Here is a 20,422-nt window from a genome sequence, read left to right as displayed (position 1 = left end):
TAGTTCGGACTCCGTGCCCGCGGCTACACGCGGCACGAACTAGGTAGTTCGGATTAGGCTTCCAATTCCGAACTATCAGTACACCTCATTCCACGAGGAGTAACGGTAGTTCGGAATAGGAAGCCTAATCCGAACTACCTAGTTCGTGCCACGTGTAGCCGCGGGCACGGAGTCTGAACTAGCGGACATTTAAAAATGGCGGCGCCCGGCAATATGCAAATGAAGCCCGGGAAATTCAAATCCCGGGCTTCATTTGCAGCTCCAGTTGCCTACATTAACCACCCTAGTTCGAACTAGGGTGGTAGTGTAAACATACCCTAAGAGTGTTGCCCTTTATGTTAATGGACCCTCAGTGCACTTCTCAAATGGTGCCACTATCACCAGCTGTTCTCCATGAACTATAAGTACAGCTGCGATTCTGTCACTGGGGTCATGGAAGTCGCAGGTTCAGAGACTTCATGTCTGCAAACTTGATGTCTTCTTCAGCTACAGTGCGCTTGGCTAACCCTAGGGAATCTCTCAAGTAGCTGTGGTCCCAGGGGCAGACAGAGCAGCAATCTGGAAATCAATGAAACATTGATCCAGGGGCCAGCCCTGGGGATGACTGAGTAGCAGCAGTCCCAGCAATGGCTGAAACAGCATCCTTGGAGGCCATCAGGAAAGTGGTCTCTGGGGGGCAGTCAGCTGCCACTGCTGGAGCAGGAGTTCCCCAGAGAAGTGGTACCTCAGGGCCTTCAAGAGCAGCAGGGTACCAGGAGCAGAGATTTAATAAGGGGTATTTATAATAAAAGTCATGGATCAGTCACAGACTGAATTCTTGTTTATTGCCCTTTACTTGTCCATGACTTTTACTTAAAGTCCCCATGACTAAATCTTAGCCTAACTTTAAACATTTTATATTCTTCCTAGAAAGCAAAGATGCAAAGAATAGTTAGGTCTTCTCATCCTTCCCCACACCAGCACATCCTTCAGAGCTTTGTCCTGTCTAGTTTTAAATGTTTGACAGCAACAGAGAACTGAATGGCCTGAATCATACTAAACCCCCCCAAAGATCACGGGTTCAATTGTTTTTAAATCACACATTTGTAACGTTGATGGGAAAAAATTCACAACAGTGTCATCTCCCTTTTTACCGGTGCTAAAAATAAATGAGGAGTGGGGGTTTGAAATCCTGCACTCAGAGGGTATGTCTACACTACATGGCTCCGTTTACGGAGCCATGTAGATGACCTTTGTAGACATAGGAAAATGAAGCAGCAATTTAAATAATTCCCGCTTCATTTAAATTAAAATGGCTGCCGCGCTGTGCCGATCAGCTGTTTGTCGGCACAGCGCTGTAGTCTGGACGCTCCGCGGTCGACATCAAAGGCATTTGTCGACCTCCCTGGTAAACCTCATCCCACGAGGCATACCGGGGAGGTCAATAAATGCCTGTGATGTCGACCGCGGAGCGGCCAGACTATAGCACTGTGCCGACAAACAGTTGATCGGCACAGTGCGACAGCCATTTTAATTTAAACGAAGCGGCGATAATTTAAATTGCCGCTTCATTTTCCTATGTCTACAAAGGTAATCTACATGGCTCCGTCAATGGAGCCATGTAGTGTAGACATACCCAGAGTAACTATTCCTAGAAATCAATGGGATTACTCACAAAAATAAGCACTTCATGCAGGTTTTGATGTTTACAGGATTGATCCGTAATTTGTATCAGCAAAAGAGTGTGTCAGAATTACTCACAGGTAAATGTCCAAGCAGAGGTGTAATACTATCAGAAGCATATATGATACTTCCATCTGTGGTTACTGCTATAACGAAGCCATCTAATGCCTAAGGGAAATGCACAAATGGAGAGTTCTTTAAAGTATGAGCTTGTATCAGTAATTTTCATTATACATTGATCAAAACCTTTTACCTCACTACCATACTATAATTAGATTGTAGGAACATTATCTCAAGTTGCACAACAGTAATACTCTGATTTCAGTCTTATCTCACTTACACAGTGTTCTTTGTAGTCCAGCAAAATATACTAGCTGAGACAACAAAGGGCTTACGAGAATATTTTAAATGTCAGTTTTAAAATTAATCACACGTTAGTAATGCAAAATGGCTAAGCCTGAATCCTTGGAAGTTAATAAAAAAAGTTAGCTGTGTAAATATCAAAGCATCACAATAGAATGAAGTACTATCTCAAATAGCAATTCCCCATAAAACCAATCCATTTGTATTCATGTAACATTGAATATTCTTTCATGTAAATAAAAGCAACAGAAATAATCAAATAATCTTAATATCCAGGTTTAACTGAGTGACTTATTGTAAAGATCATGGTATCAGATTATTCATTAGTGATAAAATTCACCTTTGTGCAGAAAGCTAATGAAGCTCTTGAGCATTACTTAAATCCCACACTGCAGCAGATTCTCCAGCCCTGGGATTTAAATGGGGCACCAGCCTTATAACAGCCCTCTGCATAGAGGAAAACACCGCCCTAAAATATTTTATCATGTATAAATATACTAGCCCAGTGTCTGTGAGCCTGTAACACTGACGTACACGGCCATGCCCCCTGGCCATGTACGTCACCGCCCCGCTCCCCTTCCCCTCCTGCCATGGCACTCAGCTGAGTGCTGTGTGCTCAGCCAGGCCGCTGCGGGGGAGTGTTTGGGAGGGAGGGGAAGGGGACAGAGCGGTGATGTACACGGCCAGGGGGTGGGACTGTGTACGTCACCACCTCCCGTCTCCCTCCCGCCCTCTCCTGCTTAGCTGAGTGCTGTGCCCCTCAGACGGGCCGCTGCAGGGGAGCCAGCGGCTCAAGGGGCCATTTGGGCTCTCCAGTGGTGGGAGGGGAAGGGGAGGCGGGTTGGTGATGTACATGGCCCTGCCTCCTGGCTGTGTACGTCACCGCCCTCCCCCCCTCACGGCGGCCCGGGGAAGAAGGGGAAGAGGAAGGAGGGCGGGGAGAGATGGAGGGGAGGGAGAGGCAGGAGGAGGAGGAGAAGAGAAAGGGAGAGTGAGAGGCAGGAGGAGGAGGAGAAGAGAAAGGGAGAGTGAGAGGCAGGAGGCGGAGGAGAGCTGAGACAAAAAGGGGGAGGCAGTAGGAGGAGAGAGAGAGAGTGTGTGAGAGAGAGAGAGACCGGAGGCTCAGGAGAGAAGACCAAGGTGGAGGAGAGACCTGAAAATCCTGTCTTATGACGGGCTAATTGGCTAGTGTATAAATATTTTCCTTATAGACATGTCTGAAATTAATAGCCTACTCTCTCTTGAGCTAACCTTCAAAGTGTTTCTAAAGCAAGGCCTCATCTTCTACTCCAACAAGAACAAACAAATAAGAAGCACTAAAAATATTTGGTCAAGTATAATATTAAATTCATACCACCAGTCCTGCTCCCATGGAAGCTGATGAGCTAACAGCAAAACTACCATTGATTTCAGTGGGAGCAAGTCTAGATCCATAAATCAATCGATCTAAATTCTGATATTGGTCTCGTCATTATCTAAGCAACACAAATATTACTAACATTTACCGTATTTTCCGGCGTATAAGACGACTTTTGATGTTAAAAAACATCCCCCAAAAATCGGGGGTCGTCTTATACGCCGGGGCTGTCCCGCTGCTGGGGCGTCCTCAGAGGCTTTGCTCCCGGTGTCCCTGGTCTTCTGGGGACCGTCGGGACACTGGGAGCAAAGCCGGGGAGGCGGAGGGGTGCTGGGGTATAAGACGAAACCCTATCTTTTAACTAAAAAATTAGGGGGTCGTCTTATACGCCCAGTAGCCTTATACGCCAGAAAATACGGTACTAATTAGAAAAGTGCTCATACTGAGGGGTTTCCTTTGAGATGACGAGTGGTGGAAAGGAACTGGAAATGCAGTTAGTCTGCAGCACCCCTTATTCCTTCAGCTTACAGCAGTGGTCACCAACCAGAAGATCTTGATGCCTGTGACAGATGGTCCTGACTGGTTTGGCTTAGAGCTACAGCACTTCAGCTTCCTTTCCCTGCCACTGCTGTGCTACTCCTGGCCTCTGCCTTAGAGCTACCTCTTGGGGGGCTTCTATTTGCTGTTCAGGAGGGGGAGGCAAAAGAGGGGGCCACTGATGTCAGGGTGTTCCCTTCCCCCCATGTCTGTACCCCATCTCCACAGAATAAGCAGGGTGGGGTCTTGCAGAAGAGGTAGGGAAGGAAGTGGGACGAGGATATTTGGGTTTGAGGTAGATCCTGGATTGATTTACATTGGAAAAGTGATCTTACACTTAAAAAGGTCGGAGACCATTGGCTTCGAGCATGAGGTGCAGGAGGATGCAGGCACAAACAGTGTACACTGTTACTGAAAAATCTCCCAGTCTCAGGCACATGGAGTGCATTCCAACCCACAGCAAATACCCACAAGGACCAGCACTCAACAAAAAAGCCACCATCTGCCCATTCATTTCTTTCCTCCACAAGGGAACATTTTTAATTCAGTGTGAAGGGAGTTAGGTGTGTAAATCCCTGTGCACTAAAATGAGAATCTACAAGCACATCAGGCAAGTGCAAACGAGCTCTCTCTTAAAAACTGGCTTTCAACATTCGGAAGTGCTATGTAAAAATCTAAGACAGATACAAGAGATGCAAACCAATGATTGTATCAAACAAAACTATTAGGAAATTATTTCCATTTGCTTCAAAGAACATAAGAATGGATATAGTGGGCCAGACCAAAGGTAATCTAACCTAGCATTTTGTCTTCCAACTGTGGCCAATGCCAGGTGTCCAAGAGGGAATCAACAGAACAGGCAAACATCAAGTGATCCATCCCCTGTCGCCCATACCCACCTTCTCACAAACGGAGGCCAGGGACACCATTTCTGACTTTCCTGTTTAAAGCATGAGCATTAACAGAAAGGGAAATAAAATATTTCACAAGAAGAAAACTTATGAAAAACTAAATGGCAGTGGTAACCTCATAGTGGAGCCTGAGAGATAATTTACAGTTCTCCCTCCTAGCATAGGGCAGTGGCTTCCTGACTAGTGGCTAACACTGCCATTGATACAGTTGTTCCTGCTGACACTTTGCATTTCCCTGTACCCCTGTAATGAATCATGTCCATTCATACTTTTTTCTTCATATGAATGTTCATAAACCACAGCAGAGAAAACAATAAGCTGCAAAAAACCATGCTATTAAATAACACTCCAAAACCAGGGAACCTTTATATTTTTAGCATCAGAAAAGACAATTAACAAAGCTGTAGTTATTTAAAAGATAGAAAATTGAATTTTGGCAGCTCATGTGGATTTCATATCAAACCCACACAAACATCATTGAGTCATTTCCCTAAAAATCTCTGTTAGTTTAAGAAACTCCTATGGTATAATTTAAATGTAAATTAATAGAATATAATTGCAAGGTGATTGTGCTCCCTCTTACACTAAAGATGTCTTTGATAGGCACTTTGGAAATGACTGAACTGGTAGAATTAATGGTGTCAAATCAACAGGGGCTATCATTTTGTATGTCAGTATAGCACCCACTACAATAAGGTTTTGGTGTGGATAACTTTTAGGTACTAATGCAGTATAAATCTTAAATAAAATAACAATAATACACATACCAAAAAGGAGAGAGATGGTATGTTTTTCCTTTCCTTATATTTGTAACAATAAAATGTAAATCATAAACTGAATTTATTTTATGTATTACATTTAACATGTGTCTGTACCATTTTTTTAAAGCTGTGGATTTTTATTAACTGTTGTACAGGTTGAACTTCTCTGACCCAGCACCCTCGGGACCTCACTAGTGCTGAACTAGAGAATTTGCCAAACCATGGGAGGTCAATATTGTCTAGCAGCATTACCAACACTTCCACTGCTTACTAGGCTCTTAGAAGACATTTAGGCAGGCCCTCTCAAAGAATGACAGAGGCCCAGGCAATTTTGAGTTTAGATGCCCCATCCCAGATCCAGCCCCCCAATGTATCTAACTTCTCATCCACAGGGTCATACTAAAACCAAAAGAATATAAGAAAATGAACACTTGAGACATTTATTTATTAACAGTTAAGTCATTATACCAATAGCATTTATATTAAAAATGAAACTTTAATTTTGAGTTTCTATTGCAAGCAAAGCTCTTCATTTTAGGAATGTTTTTTCTGGCTTTGTTGTGTGCAAACTTGTTTATAAATGAAGATAAATCTTAATTTACATGCAACATCACTGTTAAGGTTAAGCAGTGCGAACCCATTCAAATGCTATGGACCCATTGTAGAATGATGATAATTCAGTACTTGTTTTAACAAGTTGAATGGACATTCACCTGAACCCATTGATGCAGGGACACTGACAAAAATATGTAATGCAATTGTGATATTAGGAAATACAGTCTACAGGCCAAAACTGAATATTTTTTGAAGCAGTTCTTTTAGCAGTCCAATTTAAAGTTGGTGGAATGTATTCATTTCAGGAAGATGATCTCGTCATAGAGATCTCTTGAAATTTCATTGTACTTTTGTTGAAACTGTTCAGCTGCTGAATAAAGATCTTAATTACTTAGTTCTCTGAACTCCCAAAGGAATCCAAAAAGGGTACAAAATTTGTCGCAGTGACTCAATTCGACATGTAAGACCAGATTTGATTTGATAACAAAAAAAATTGACTCGATAGTGCCTTTCTGCATCGGATTGAGATGTTAGGCTGTGATTGGTGGAAAACTCAGATGAAATGTCAATACTCTGTGCTACTGATTTGGACTCATAAAGGATTGTATCCCATTGATCATGAATCTTTTGAATGTCTTTAAGAAATCATTCAGTGTTATCCCTCTCAACATCTAATGTAGCATTGTGTGCTTCTATTAGATTCGTGGATCATTTTTAGTAGCTTCATCCACATGGATGACATTAAAATGCATTCAAATTTGGATGTATACGTCTGAATTGACTTAAGCTCAGTGTGAGCCTGTGCTGCAAGAATAAGAGATTCAAGCTCATTTAAAGCCTTTCTCACAGATGCCAAATGCTGTGCAACTGGTTTAACGTCATCAGTGCATGCTGACCATCTTATTATTGACATGCCATGAAAGGAAACAGGCAGATGCTACTTCAGAATTTCCCACCTTTGAGGACTGCTACTGAAGACGTTGTCCAATTGCTGATTTGTTCCTGAGTATGTGATTGCTTCCTTGCATGATTAAATGCAAACAACGCTAACAAGATTTAGTGTGTGGTTGCCACAACTGGAGAAAATACATTTTAGATTTTGCTCAAGAAGGACTGCTTGTACTCTGTTGTACTTCCCAGCCATATTTGATCCATTGTCATAAGCTTGGCCAATTTAATTTGAAGCCTTCCAGAATTTCTAATACACTAGTGGCAATTTCTTTTCCAGGTTTTTTCATGAAATTATCGAACAAAATGAATTGTTCTTCAATTGAAACTTTTGAAATTCCTACAATTTTAACATATTGAACAACCAAGGTCATCTGTTCCTTATGACAGCAGCCTGGAGTTGCATCAATAATAATCAAAAAGTACTTCGCATGTTGTATCTCTTCAAGAATTGTTGTTTGCACAAATGTCCCACACAGCTCAATAAACTTGTTTTGTATTCTGGTAGACAGACAATGGACTTGCATGCATTTTTACTCTCTTGTGATTCACAAACATGCTTAATATGGCCTGATAAAAGTATGTCATACTTGCTAAGAAACTCAAGTATACCAAGAAAGTTTCCGTTTGTATGGTCACCGATACATTGATTAGAACCAAACAAAGCCAATTCCTGTTCAGAAAGAAAAAGAATGGCATTCAATATATGCTCAAGGAGTTTTTTTTCCCCAGTCATCAGTTTCTGTGTTTATTTCACTCAGGAGTAAGTTTTCAATTGAAGTGTCAGCTAGCACTGCTTTAGTTTTCGATGTAACATAGTTATCTTTATGTGATACTGAAGTTTCACGTGCAGATATTCAGTCTTTCAAATTCTTCCAACCTCTACTGATGCTCCAACCAGATGGATCAGACAGTACTGATGCATTTGAAGTATTATTGTTAAAAATGAATCAGGGTACACAGTACAGAGCCTGCTTTTCCATGCTCCAGAAGAGCCAGCTTCTTGTGTAGATCTCTGCATTTGGAAGAGTTTTTGTCAGCAGATGATTGGGAAAAGCATGATCTTTAGCATCTTTCGGTATATTACTTGGAATCTGAAAACAACTAACTTTGAGAAACGACTGTGTTTGAGCAACATTGTTCTTATCAAGAAATCCAATATTACAGTGGTCCCCAACCTTTCAAGGTTGTCGGGCGCCAGGGGGCATGGCCGTTGGCCCGCCGGGCGCCAGGGGGCGGGGACACTTGCGCCCCGAGGGCGGCCCCCCCCATATCCGCATGCCCGGGGCCGGCGCTCCCCCTGCCAAGCGCCACGCGCCCGGGGCCGGCGCTCCCCCCGCCCAGCGCCGCGCGCCCGGGGCAGGCGCTCCCCCCGCCCAGCGCCACGCGCCCGGGGCCGGCGCTCCCCCCGCCAGCGCCGCGCGCCCGGGGCCGGTGCTCCCCCTGCCAAGCGCCGTGCGCCTGGAGCCGGCGCTCCCCCCGCCCTGCGCCGCGCGCCCGGGGCCGGCGCTCCCCCCGCCCTGCGCCCGGTGCCAGGCCAGCCCTGAGCACCTGGCGGGCGCATGGAAATGCCCCCGCGGGCGCCATGGCGCCCGCGGGTACCATGTTGGGGACCACGGCAATATTAGGTTCTGAGGCCACTGTTGTTACACTGTGTCCTGTGCTTGCCATAAGTTCTTGCTCTTGCTGTATAGCATCTCTGAGGTCCTCATTTTCTGCCTGCACAGTCTCTAAATCAAGCATAGATTCTGCATCTATTGCTGCTATTGGCATTTCTGTGTCTTGATTAATGACCTCCTCATTTTGGGGCAATGGCATTGAAATGTCATTTGTGGATACAAAGTTTTCATCGTCATGAGTACTGAAAGTGTCATGGTCAGTATGGTCACTATCCAATGGTTGAGGTGTCTTTTCACGAGAAATGATATTATTGGCTTTAAACTCTTAACTGCTGCTTCACTCTGTTGCTTTCTCCATCTCTTAGGGTATGTCTAGACTGCATCCCTCTGTCGACATTGCAAATGAGGCAGGGATTTAAACATCCTGCGCCTAATTTGCATAAAAATGGCCAATGCGTTTTGCCTATTCAACACTTTGTCGGCAAAAAGTGGCAGTCTAGGGGGATCTGTTGAGAAAGAAAGCCTCCTTGCAGTCCCCCTCTAGACTGCCACTTTTTGCCAACAAAGTGCTGAGTTGGCAAAACACGGTGGCCATTTTTATGCAAATTAGACACGGGATATTTAAATCCCTGCCTCGTTTGCAATGTCGACCTGCCTAATCTGCATCCCTTTGCCGACAAAGGGATGCAGTCTAGACATACCCTTACTTGCATCACATTAAAATCTTTGCTTCATTTTTATAAAGGGGTTCTTTTAAAACACAGTAACACACAATAAATTAACTCGCTGAAGGCTATTGGTTATACAAAATTTTAATTGTATATACTTCACAATTAATATTATATAATAACGGATTGGGAGTGTTATTTACTACAGCCCTTATAGCTTTATTTCAAAGTCTTGAAATTTCATCTGCTAAAATCTTCCCTTTATTAAATCCTCTAATAACTGGTGCAATATTATGAATATGAACATGGGGCAACTGCCAGATTAGATATAACATTTATTAAACAACTAGAATTTAAATTTTATTATAATAAAAAAATCCTTTAAAGGTGACTCTAAAACTGGATGAAGAGGTAGCTTATCACATTGCTCCTTCCCACTGAGCCTGATATGGTTATTGTAAATGGAAACACATAAGAAAAAACAGGAATACGAAAATCTCTTATGCAGAGATAAACATCTAATGTAAAGGTTAAATTCACCCTCAGACCAAGCAAAATCACTTTACAGTAACGGAATTAATTACAACTTTCAAAACCTCTAACCGATGCAAAGACTGTAAACAGCATTTCATAATGTAGAATCACCAGGGCTCGACAAAGTATTGAAACTACTCGCTTGTGGCAAGTAGATTTCAGCTGGGCGCCCCGTTCATTTGCGGCGTGTGCATGCGCAATGTGGGTCTTGCGCATGCGCAGTGCGGGGCTGGAGAGCGGCTTTCGCCGCCATTCGTCAAGCCCTGAGAATCACTAATCACAGAAGCTACTCCAGTCTCCAGTCACACAGATGAAAACTCAGATGTGACTGAAAAATTGGTGAAGGCTCGATGTCCACAATGATTTAAATCAATTTTTGCAGATATATATATATCTTCTTTTTATTGTCTCTGTTATAACTGCAAGGTGTATAATACAGTGGAGTCCGGATTATTCATCCTTTGGTAATCAGACACTCCACTTTATCCGACCCTGCAGCTCCTGGGGACAAAGCGGTGCTGACAGGAGCAGCATCAGCGGCTCTAAGGTGCAGGGCAGGAGAATGGCCCCGCTCGCTGCCCTGTCACTCTCCTGGAGCTGCTGATGCCGCTCCTGCTGGTGCCACTTTCTCCCCGGGAGCTGCAGGGTTGGATAAAGTGCGGGCCGGGAGAATGGCCCTGCTCACTGCCCCATCGCTCTCCTGGAGCCGCAGATGCCTGCAGCTCCCAGGGAAAAAGCTCCAAGAAAGCAACGGGGCAGCGAGCGGGGCCATTCTCCCGCCGCGCGCCCTGGAGCCACAGATGTCACTCCTGCCAGCGCTGCTTTGTCCACAGGAGCTGCAGGCATCAGTGGCTCCAGGAGAGCAACGGGGCAGCAAGCAGGGCCGTTCTCCCTGCCCGCGCCCTTGAGCCAGTGATGCCTGCAGCTCCCGGGGACGAAGCAATGCCGGCAGGACTGGCATCAGCGACTCCAGGAGAGTGACAGGGCAGCAAGCAGGACCGGGCACCCAGGAACTGCAGGGAGGGAAGGGGCCAGGGCCAGGGCCAGGCAGGGATGGGGCCAGGCTACAGTAGAGTCCCTATCATCCAACATATTCGGTAATCCGACCACCTGTCGGTCCCGTTTAGGTCGGATAATCGGGACTCTATTGTAAATGGAAATGAGTGAGTAAAAAAATGTCAAAATTTGAGGTTCCTTTATTTCCTGAGGTCTGGGCCAAATGGCACTCCTGGCTCCCCCTCTGATAGGGACCACATTTAGGGATAAATTAGAGCTAACTAACAGCACAGGACTGGTGGCTGTAAACAAACTTTATGGGGTTGCGGGAAACTTGGCCACACCCATGATAAGTGGACATCTGGCTAACTAAAATCATGCTGGACCATGTATGTTGCCAGCCAAGAGAGTGCTGGACTAGAGAGGTTCAACCTGTGTTTCAGTTATTGCAGTGTCCACACCTGGACTAGAACACACATTAGTTTCCAATTGTTTCTTTTTTAATGACTGCTCTGCTTTATGGTAAAGTACAATAGAATCTAAAGTTTCTCTCTTTTTGGGATCACAAAGGTATTGTTGCTCTTAGAACAATGTGCACATCCACTGAAATATTATATGCAGTTTTACCTCCAACATCAGCTGGGTGAACTCTTCATTGCTGAGAAACGAAGGCTTCCAGTCTTGGTGAATTTCACAAATGTCTGTCTGTGCTGAGACTTCTAAACAAATAACAACATTAAAATGTCATAAAAATTCCAAAGAAAAGTATATTTTGAAAAACCACATACAAACTGCTGCTAAGGCATATAAATCTTTTGTATGATTTGAATAGAGATTTTCAAGCTTGGGACATACATGCAGTGTATGAATATGGATAATCTCCTTATTGGGCCATGTCCTGAGGTCTTTACTCAGTTTTTATTTGGCCAAACCCTACTGTCTGCAATGAGAGTTCACAAATAGCCATTGCTTTTAATCAGTGTGCTACCTAGGTAAATTCTGAGTAAATAAATAAATAAGATCTGAGCAAAATTAAAATCTGTGAGAATTACTGTATATCAAATGTGTAATTACAGTTTATGAAGTTTCTGCCTTAGGACAGGAATGGACAAAGGGCTAGACTTTGGCCTATAGCCATAATGCCAAATAGGGGCAGTGAAAAGTGTCCTTGAGGAAGCTGGAATACAGGTAGGCTGTGTCTACATTGGCACCCTTTTCCGTAAAAGGGATGCTAATGAGACACTTTGGAATTGCAAATGCCGCGGGGGATTTAAATATCCCCCACGGCATTTGCATGAACATGGCTGCCGGTTTTTTCCGGCTCGGGGTTTTGCCGGAGAAAAGCGCCAGTCTAGACGAATAAAGTAGGAATAAGGGATCTTCCGGAAAAGGGTTTATTTTCCGCAAGATCCCGTCTAGACTGGCGCTTTTCTCCGGCAAAACCCTGAGCCGGAAAAAAGCGGCAGCCATGTTCATGCAAATGCCGTGGGGGATATTTAAATCCCCCGCGGCATTTGCAATTCCGAAGTGTCTCATTAGCATCCCTTTTACGGAAAAGGGTGCCAATGTAGACACAGCTGTAGTGTTTAAGCCACCATATTTGCTCTCCCAGTTGCTTGGTGCACAGGTGGAATGTACAGTTTAAAACATCTCTTGTGATAGCGCATCCTTTTCCCCTCACAGCCTCTCCAGCCATCTCAAAAGGGTAATGCAGCCAGAGGATGCGGGAGCAAACTAGAGCTTCACTCACAAAACCCAATCTTCTATCTTTTAAAATAAAATTCTGACTCAAAACCTGTTTGGTACTTTGACGGTGGCATTCCATTCTGCCACATGGAAGCAGTGTCTGATAAGCATTCCGAGGGCATTCGCCCCTTGGAAGCTCTCCCTCGGAGTGCAAGAGTATCATAATTATAAATCATGGCTCTGTAGTTAAGACTGAACCCAAATTAGAGCTGACTGAATCATATGTGTGGAATAAATTTATTTCAAATAACATTTCCAATTAGTATTGGTGCATTATTGACCTTGGTTGGTAAGTAATGAAAGAAAGTATTTGTCAGATAAATTATTTTATTCTTTTCTCAATTTTTTAAACATATTTGCCTAGTACACTGTTCAGTATTAACCCAGTTCTAATAAAAGTACATCTGAGTGAGGGATGTAAAATCCCATTTAATTGATTAACTGGTTAAACATGATGGCTAACTGGTTAACCGATTAAAGGAGTGCAGAAGGGGGGCTGCTCCAGCCATGCTAGGCTGGAGCGGCCCTCTCACTTGCTGCAGCCAGTCTGGAGTGGCCTCCCCCCCACTGCAGGCAGTGGCTGCTCCAAATGTCTTGAGAGCCCTTGCCTGTGACACACCTGGGCCCACTACAGACAGGGGATGCTCTGGCCAGGCTAGAATGCTTCTGTCTGCAGCAGGCCCCACTGAGCTGGAGCAGCCAGCCCCCTGCCAGCTCCAGGCTGGGAGCTGCTTCAACTCCCACCGGTTAGCCAGCTAACCAGTTAATCTTTCACGTCGCTAATCTGAGCCCTAGCTCTTGTGGTTGAAATGAGGGTAAATATGGCCTCACTATTCTATTCAGTTTAATCTAATCTATCAAGATTTATAGGGCACTTAACATCACATACTCTCTGTTCCAAGAGACTAACCACAAAAACAAAAATGGCTGAATACAGAAAAGACAGTAAACCAGTAACAGTGTCTGTGTGAAGAGTCTCATGGAAATAAATCAAAGCACACACACAGGCATAGGTTAGTGCTTTTATTAGTGGAATGGCAGCAGTCTGTTTCCTACTAAATAAACTTTTTCAGCATTGCTGGGCTTGTCATAATACCATAATGCAGCGGTTTCACAGGCCCAGAATGTTCAGCAGATGGCTGGGAAAAAAGGATCAGCTCCAGACATCTCTTCATTATGTACTCTCCAAAATGCAGAATATTTTACAATAGAGACACTAGCATGGAGAAAATAGTGTATTTGAAAAATCAATTTCTGGAAGAATGATTTGAATTTTGGCAGGCTTCCTTGGATTAATAGAAAGAGGCTGTTTATTGAGCAGGAAATCTGAAAATTGATCTGCTTTTGAGTTATAATTTAATTCTTGGTTTAGAATGCTGAATGTAAGAGAAAATATCACTGAATACAACAAATAAAAGTACATACAGTGGAGATATAGAAACATTTAAAATCTGTATTGTTTGTTTTGTAGTATGTTGCATACCTACTATTTGATTTAAATTTTTAAATAATGGATTCTTGTCTTAAAAGTACTTTTCTTTTTTTTTTAAGAATACTAAACCAGTTGCAATCCAGTCCAACCTCTCTATATAATCACAGGCTGTTTATTAAACACAGAACCATCATGTAAAAGAAAGTAAAATGCCCTTTTTGAGTGACTGTTCCTATGCGGTTGTTCTTTAGTTGATTTTTTTTAAGTTACATATGCTTTTTTTTTAAGTTACATATCCTTTACTCTGCCTTTGGCAGCTAAAAAGAAATGTTGTATATACCTGTTTAAAATGTGACAATCATGAAAGAAGCTGTAAAAGTAGGGTTGCCAGATGGTTACAACAAAAATACCGGACACACTTGACATTACATCACAATCTAAATTACATCTTATTTAGAAAATACCGGACATTTATTTTTCTCATTTATATTTTTTCAATTTGTTTCCCAAACAGAAAACTCAAATACTGGACTATCCGGTTCAAAACTGGACACCTGGCAACCCTATGTAAAAGCTATAAATGAAACTTTCAGATGTACCAGTCATGCCCTCTTGCATGAAATCATCTTGGCTACGTCTACACTGGCCCCTTTTCCGGAAGGGGCATGTAAATTTCAGCAGTCGTCGTAGGGAAATCCGCGGGGGATTTAAATATCCCCCGCGGCATTTAAATAAAAATGTCCGCCGCTTTTTTCCGGCTTTTAAAAAAGCCGGAAAAGAGCGTCTAGACTGGCCCCGATCCTCCGGAAAAAGTGCCCTTTTCCGGAGGCTCTTATTCCTACTTCAAAGAATAAGAATAAGTAGGAATAAGAGCCTCCGGAAAAGGGCACTTTTTCCGGAGGATCGGGGCCAGTCTAGACGCTCTTTTCCGGCTTTTTTAAAAGCCGGAAAAAAGCGGCGGACATTTTTATTTAAATGCCGCGGGGGATATTTAAATCCCCCGCGGATTTCCCTACGACGACTGCTGAAATTTACATGCCCCTTCCGGAAAAGGGGCCAGTGTAGACGTAGCCCTTGTGTATAGCAATATTTCATTAAAAGAAAACCATCACTGTAATAATAGATTAACTATAATTCTTTCCTCTATTATTTTGACATTTGCAACTTTATTATGTTCGTGCCCCCATGCAGGTAGTTTTTATCTGCTTTTTCATTACACCCATATCTTTCAACTCTGAGCAGATGGAAAAATTGTCCAAGGACTAAGGGTGCATCTAAACATCACCCTTCTATGCAAAATGCGTAGTTTATTCTGGGTCTAAATTGAAAGAGCTTATTTTGAAATTTGGCTCTGTGGCACCAAATTTCAAAATAAGGCACTATTCTGACAAATCCCTTAAACCTTGTGAAATGAGGGTTACAGGGATGCTGTCATAGATGACAGGCAGCTATCTAGATGAGTTGATGTTCCTCATCTTGTGGAAAATAAAACCTTTTCCGAAAGATCCCTTATCCCTCTATGAAATAAGGGATAAGGGATCTTTCGGAAAAGGCTTTATTTTCCGCAAGATCAGCATCTAGACTGGCACTTTTTTCCGACAAAGCTCCGTGCGGAAAAAAAGCGGCAGCCATTTTTATGCTAATGAAGCAGGGGAGATTTAAATCCCCGCTTCATTAGCAATTGCGATACGTCTAATCTACATCCCTTTTACGAAAAAGGGATGTAGGCTAGACATAGCCTCTGTGTGCAAATCTCCCCCTATTGCAGTGGCTCTAAACAGAGTTACATGTATCCCTTGGGGTACACAGAAGTCTTCCAGGGGGTACATCAACTCATCTAGATAGCTGCCTAGTTTTACAACAGGCTACATATAAAGCACTGGCACAGTCAGTACACACACTAAAATTTTGTACAATCACTTGTTTATACTGTTCTGTATACTATACTTTGAAATGTAAGTACAATATTTACATTCCAGTTGATTTACTGTATAATTACATGGTAAAAAAGAGAGAGTAAGCAATTTTCCAGTAATAGCATGCTGTGACACTTTTGTATTTCTATGTCTGATTTTGTAAACAAGTGGTTTTTAAGTGAGTTGAAACTTGAGATGTGCAAGACAAATCAGACTCCTGGAAGGAGTCCAGTAATCTGGAAAGGTTGAGAGCCATTGCCTCTCTGCCAGGAAGCTGGAGCCTTCAAAGTGAATGTTTATGATGTCCAGATCATTTCCCAAAGGTCTCTCAGTGGATCTATGATTTCTGAGGGTGATGCATCTGCACATTTCATGGGGTGGGAGGCAGGGGAAAAACCTCACACCTCTGATATGGCATTCTGGGGAAAATTCTGCAAGGCAAAATTTGCAGTATTCCATCCTAATCTCAGGATTCCTTCAGCAAGAGGTGATCTGTGCCTTAAGGTTTGCTCACATCACAGAAGAGTGGAACAATTCAGCACATTTATAGCTTTTGCTCAGAGAGCCCTTCCCTCCAAAAAATGGAACAACAAGGGTTTGAGATCAGTACTGAAATATAATGGTAACACTGACACTTTTTAATGAGAATAAACATTCACTCTTCAGATGTATTTTAAAACACATTTCTGGCCTTCATCACTATTCATCAGCTGTCTTTATTGTACTTTCCTATGCCAAATTTGCAAGTGGTCTCAAAACCAAACTAAAATTGCACCTGCATTATGCAAATGCAAGACTGGTATTTGCTTGTGAAAATTGGGCAGGAGTCCACCAGATTTATGCAAGAAAATACTTGTGAATAGAATTTTATTAAACCAATTTTACAAATTTGGCTATTAAGATCAGAATTTCCCATGGTACTACACTATAAACAAATAAGTGCTGAACACCCTTTCAGGTTGATTGATGTGATGATACATCAATCCAAGTGCCAGACTAATATTGATCAATACTTTAAAGGCAGAAAGTATGCCATGTCATCTTTTTAAAGGTATTTTCTGTATAGAAAATTATTTAAATTTGCAACGTTGAGCATTTACTTTCTCCAATTTTTTTTTTTTAAAGAATTCCTAGTGGATTTTCATCTGTTAAAAGATGCACTAGAAATAGAGACCTAGGTTAGACAAGACCCATATAGCTACAGATACTGGGTTACGTTGGCTTATCCAGGGAAGACAACCCCACTCCACACCCACCAGCTTTACACCATCGATGTGCAGAGGTGCACGAGTAAGCTTGTCATATCCCCCAGGCCCTATCTTCAGAAGCAGATTCTCTTTTCATACTCAGGGTCCTCAGTGTGCAGGAGCCACAGCCCCCTTTCACAATGTCCCATTGGGGAATGCACTGGCTCCCTACCTCTACTTTTTGAGAAGCTGAACAGAATATTGTCCCCCTCCTGTCAGAAACCCATTGGCGTCAGGGGAAGGGAGCTTCCTCTCTTCGTCTTGATCACTTTTTTGTTCAGAAAACAAGTCCCTCCTCTGCTTATCTCACAGACCCATTTCAGAGCCCTGCTGCCCTTTGCATTTCTTCCCTGCTGCCTGAAAGTCAGTCGGACACAGCAGTGTCAGAGGACTTTATTCACTTGAGCTCAACAACCAAAAGGAACATTGTGACCAAGAAAGGCAGTCTTGAGCAAGCCCATCAGGTCTGAACAGGCATTATACTGCAGAGCTAGCAGCTAAGGAGGCTGATTTGGGTTGCATGGTGCCTTTAAATTTTCTCATTATAAACTATGACATGGAAAAAATCTTATGTTATTTTTAACTACTTGAGCCATTTTAACTGTTACTGGGGTAACAAGGGTATTGTATAATTTATGCATAGATGAAGCAATTTTTACCATTGTGTTTCTGCAGAAAGCCAATGACTTTTTCAAGCACTGTAGTTTTGTCCATTTTACGGCTGTTGCCTGGAAGCATGGAGCTGAGCTCTTTGATGAGAATGTTGAATTGGTCACGTCTCTTCTTTTCAGACTTGTTACGTGATGCCCTATAAATATGAAAATTAAAAAAAAATTGAATGAATTAGAAAGAATCCATGAATGGACCAGAAAGAATGATTACATATTCCTCTTGCAACATTTTATTTAGAAAATGAACACTCTGTGCATTGATGGCTAGCACCAGGCAAAAACTACATGGACATAAGCAGGATTTGAAGGAATGCTTCCCTTACAGCTAGCCAGAATGGGAGAGAAACCCTGGGTGTGTCTATGTAAATACAGTTTGCTCCTGCTTTGCTTAGATTTGTTAAATAGTCTGCAGATGGAGTGGCATTTGCTCATTGTGACCCAAACCTGCTTTGTTTGTATTAAATACAAGGACTGCTAAAATATGGTTACCAATGTTTGTAAATTTGTGGGAATACAAAAAAAGTAGGACTGTGCTAAATTGTTCCAAATGAAAGGGCTCACAGTCTGTGGAAAGAATTTTGTAAATGCGGGGGCTCCTGTTTCAGAGCTCTATGAGAGGGAAGGGGTGAGGGAAGGTTATTCTGGTTTGGAGACTATATGGCTTCTCCTGCCTGAATTGGTTTGACTAGTTCTCTGCCCCTGCCACATTCTTATGATAATTGTGCTGGAGTTGTGTTTCTTCTATCCTGCTCCCTAAGAGTTGAAATCACTGGGAGCTTAAATCATTTGAGACCGATGGACAGGAGTCACAGTCTAGAAATGGATGGCAGCAGATGGTGACTGAGAGCCAGCAGGTCAGTGGTGGAGAGATGTGATGAGTGGCCAGCAGGGCGGCAGCAAAGAGGTGAGGCAAATGGCCAGCAGGGCAGTGATGGAGATAAGTGAGCAGGCGAATGGCGAGCGATCAGCAGAGTAAGATGTTTCTTTACCTCCCCCCACTTAGGATGGGAGGTGAACTCTGCGGATGCACTTCTGAACTCGGGGTCTGCCCTGACCAACAGCAGTAACTGTGAGTGGGGTGCAGAGAAGGGTTGGGCATGAGAAGGGGACATTTAGGTTGCTGGACTTAAGAACCTGAGAGGAAAAGGACATCTCCCAACCTATTGGGGGGGGGGGGGGGAAGGCGCTTTTACTCATGGTTTATGTTTATAACTCTTTTTGTGGTGTTTTCCCAAATTAATGCCAAGTTACTTCCTTCCCCTTTATTAAATGTTTCTCTTCTACACTCAGACTCTGTGCTTGCCAGTGGGGAAGCATTGCCTCCCAGAGGCACCCAGGGGTGTTGTGTGAATTTCCCAGGTTACTGGGTGGAAGGCTTGAGCCAGTTCTGTGTTGGATGGATGGAGAGGAGTCCCTAGATATTGAACCTGGCCCTGGCTGCCACTGGCTCTACCTGGTAGAAGGGTTACATAAGCAACCAAGAACTGACCTTTCTCCATCTCACCTTTGTGACCTCTTTGCTGGAACACGTTGAGAAGAAATATGGTCCAATGGATGGAGTGTGAGGCTGGGAAACAACAGAGCTGGATTTTATTCCCATCTCTGCTCTATGACTTTATTATCCCATTCCTGTGCTCTCGTCTTGGCTTCTCTGACCTTCCCCTAATGTTCTTATGTTCCCTATCACTCTAGCAGTAGGCCAGGATGTGGAGGAATTTCATGTTCTTGTTTTCTGACAAATCATAAAGCTGGTTTTGTGAGCACAGGTTTTCAAGCGTGTACTCAAAATTCATGCATGACGAGGTATTTTCAGTAAAGGAAGATTATAAGTAGACAAGATAATAATATGACAACACTTTTTGTTGGCTCAGGAAACAATTTATAATGCTCACATTTTTTGGGATGGTCAAAATACTGGAGTATCCAAAATTATTTGTTGGTCAGATAAAAAAGTAAAAAAACAGTGGCAGTTTAAAAGCATCCTGTGCAAGCTTAATTATAGAAATGAAAGTTGGTCTTGTGGTTTAGTCACCCGACTGTGGTTCTAGGTTCAAATCCCAATTTTGTTGTAGACTCTATCAGTGTTCCCTCTAAGATTTTCTGTCCATGACTGGAGTGAGTTTTGTCTTGTGCACCAATACTGAGGTCATGTGCACGTGTTCGGAAGTGTGCCACACTTGCACCTACCAGTTACTAACGAATATCATATTCATATAAATATATATATATTAAATGTTTCAGAAGGAAGAATACTAAAAACAGCCCTTTCCCAGTCACAATGAATAAAAAGAGCTGTTAAGTCAGAACTTTTACCCAAGCACCCTTATTATGGCTGACCCCAAGTGCCAATGTACTACTGTATCATACCATCAGTTACGCTATGTCTAGACTGCAGGCTTCTTTTGGAAGAAGCTTTTTTTGGAAGAGATCTTACATAAAAACTTCTTCTGAAAGAGAGCATCCACACTACAAAAGCGCATCAAAAAAGCGATCTGCTTT

General features: G+C 42.9%; 1 protein-coding gene across 2 annotated transcripts in view; it reads right to left on the bottom strand.

The window, feature by feature from the left end:
• The window catches only part of NPAS2 (neuronal PAS domain protein 2), a 168,652-nt gene that overhangs the window by 67,905 nt on the left and 80,325 nt on the right, over positions 1-20,422 (bottom strand). For both annotated transcript variants that reach the window (XM_075917107.2, XM_075917108.2), the window contains exons 3-5: positions 17,912-18,060; positions 11,539-11,630; positions 1,741-1,830 (exon numbers count right to left, since the gene is read on the bottom strand). In XM_075917107.2, the coding sequence (XP_075773222.2) occupies positions 1,741-1,830; positions 11,539-11,630; positions 17,912-18,060 (331 nt within the window). The remainder of the gene's footprint in view (positions 1-1,740; positions 1,831-11,538; positions 11,631-17,911; positions 18,061-20,422) is intronic.

Source organism: Pelodiscus sinensis, chromosome 1, assembly GCF_052426305.1.
Source record: "Pelodiscus sinensis isolate ZL-2025 chromosome 1, ASM5242630v1, whole genome shotgun sequence".
In the NCBI taxonomy this organism is placed as follows: Eukaryota; Metazoa; Chordata; order Testudines; family Trionychidae; genus Pelodiscus; species Pelodiscus sinensis.
This window is presented reverse-complemented; position numbering and strand designations above follow the sequence as displayed.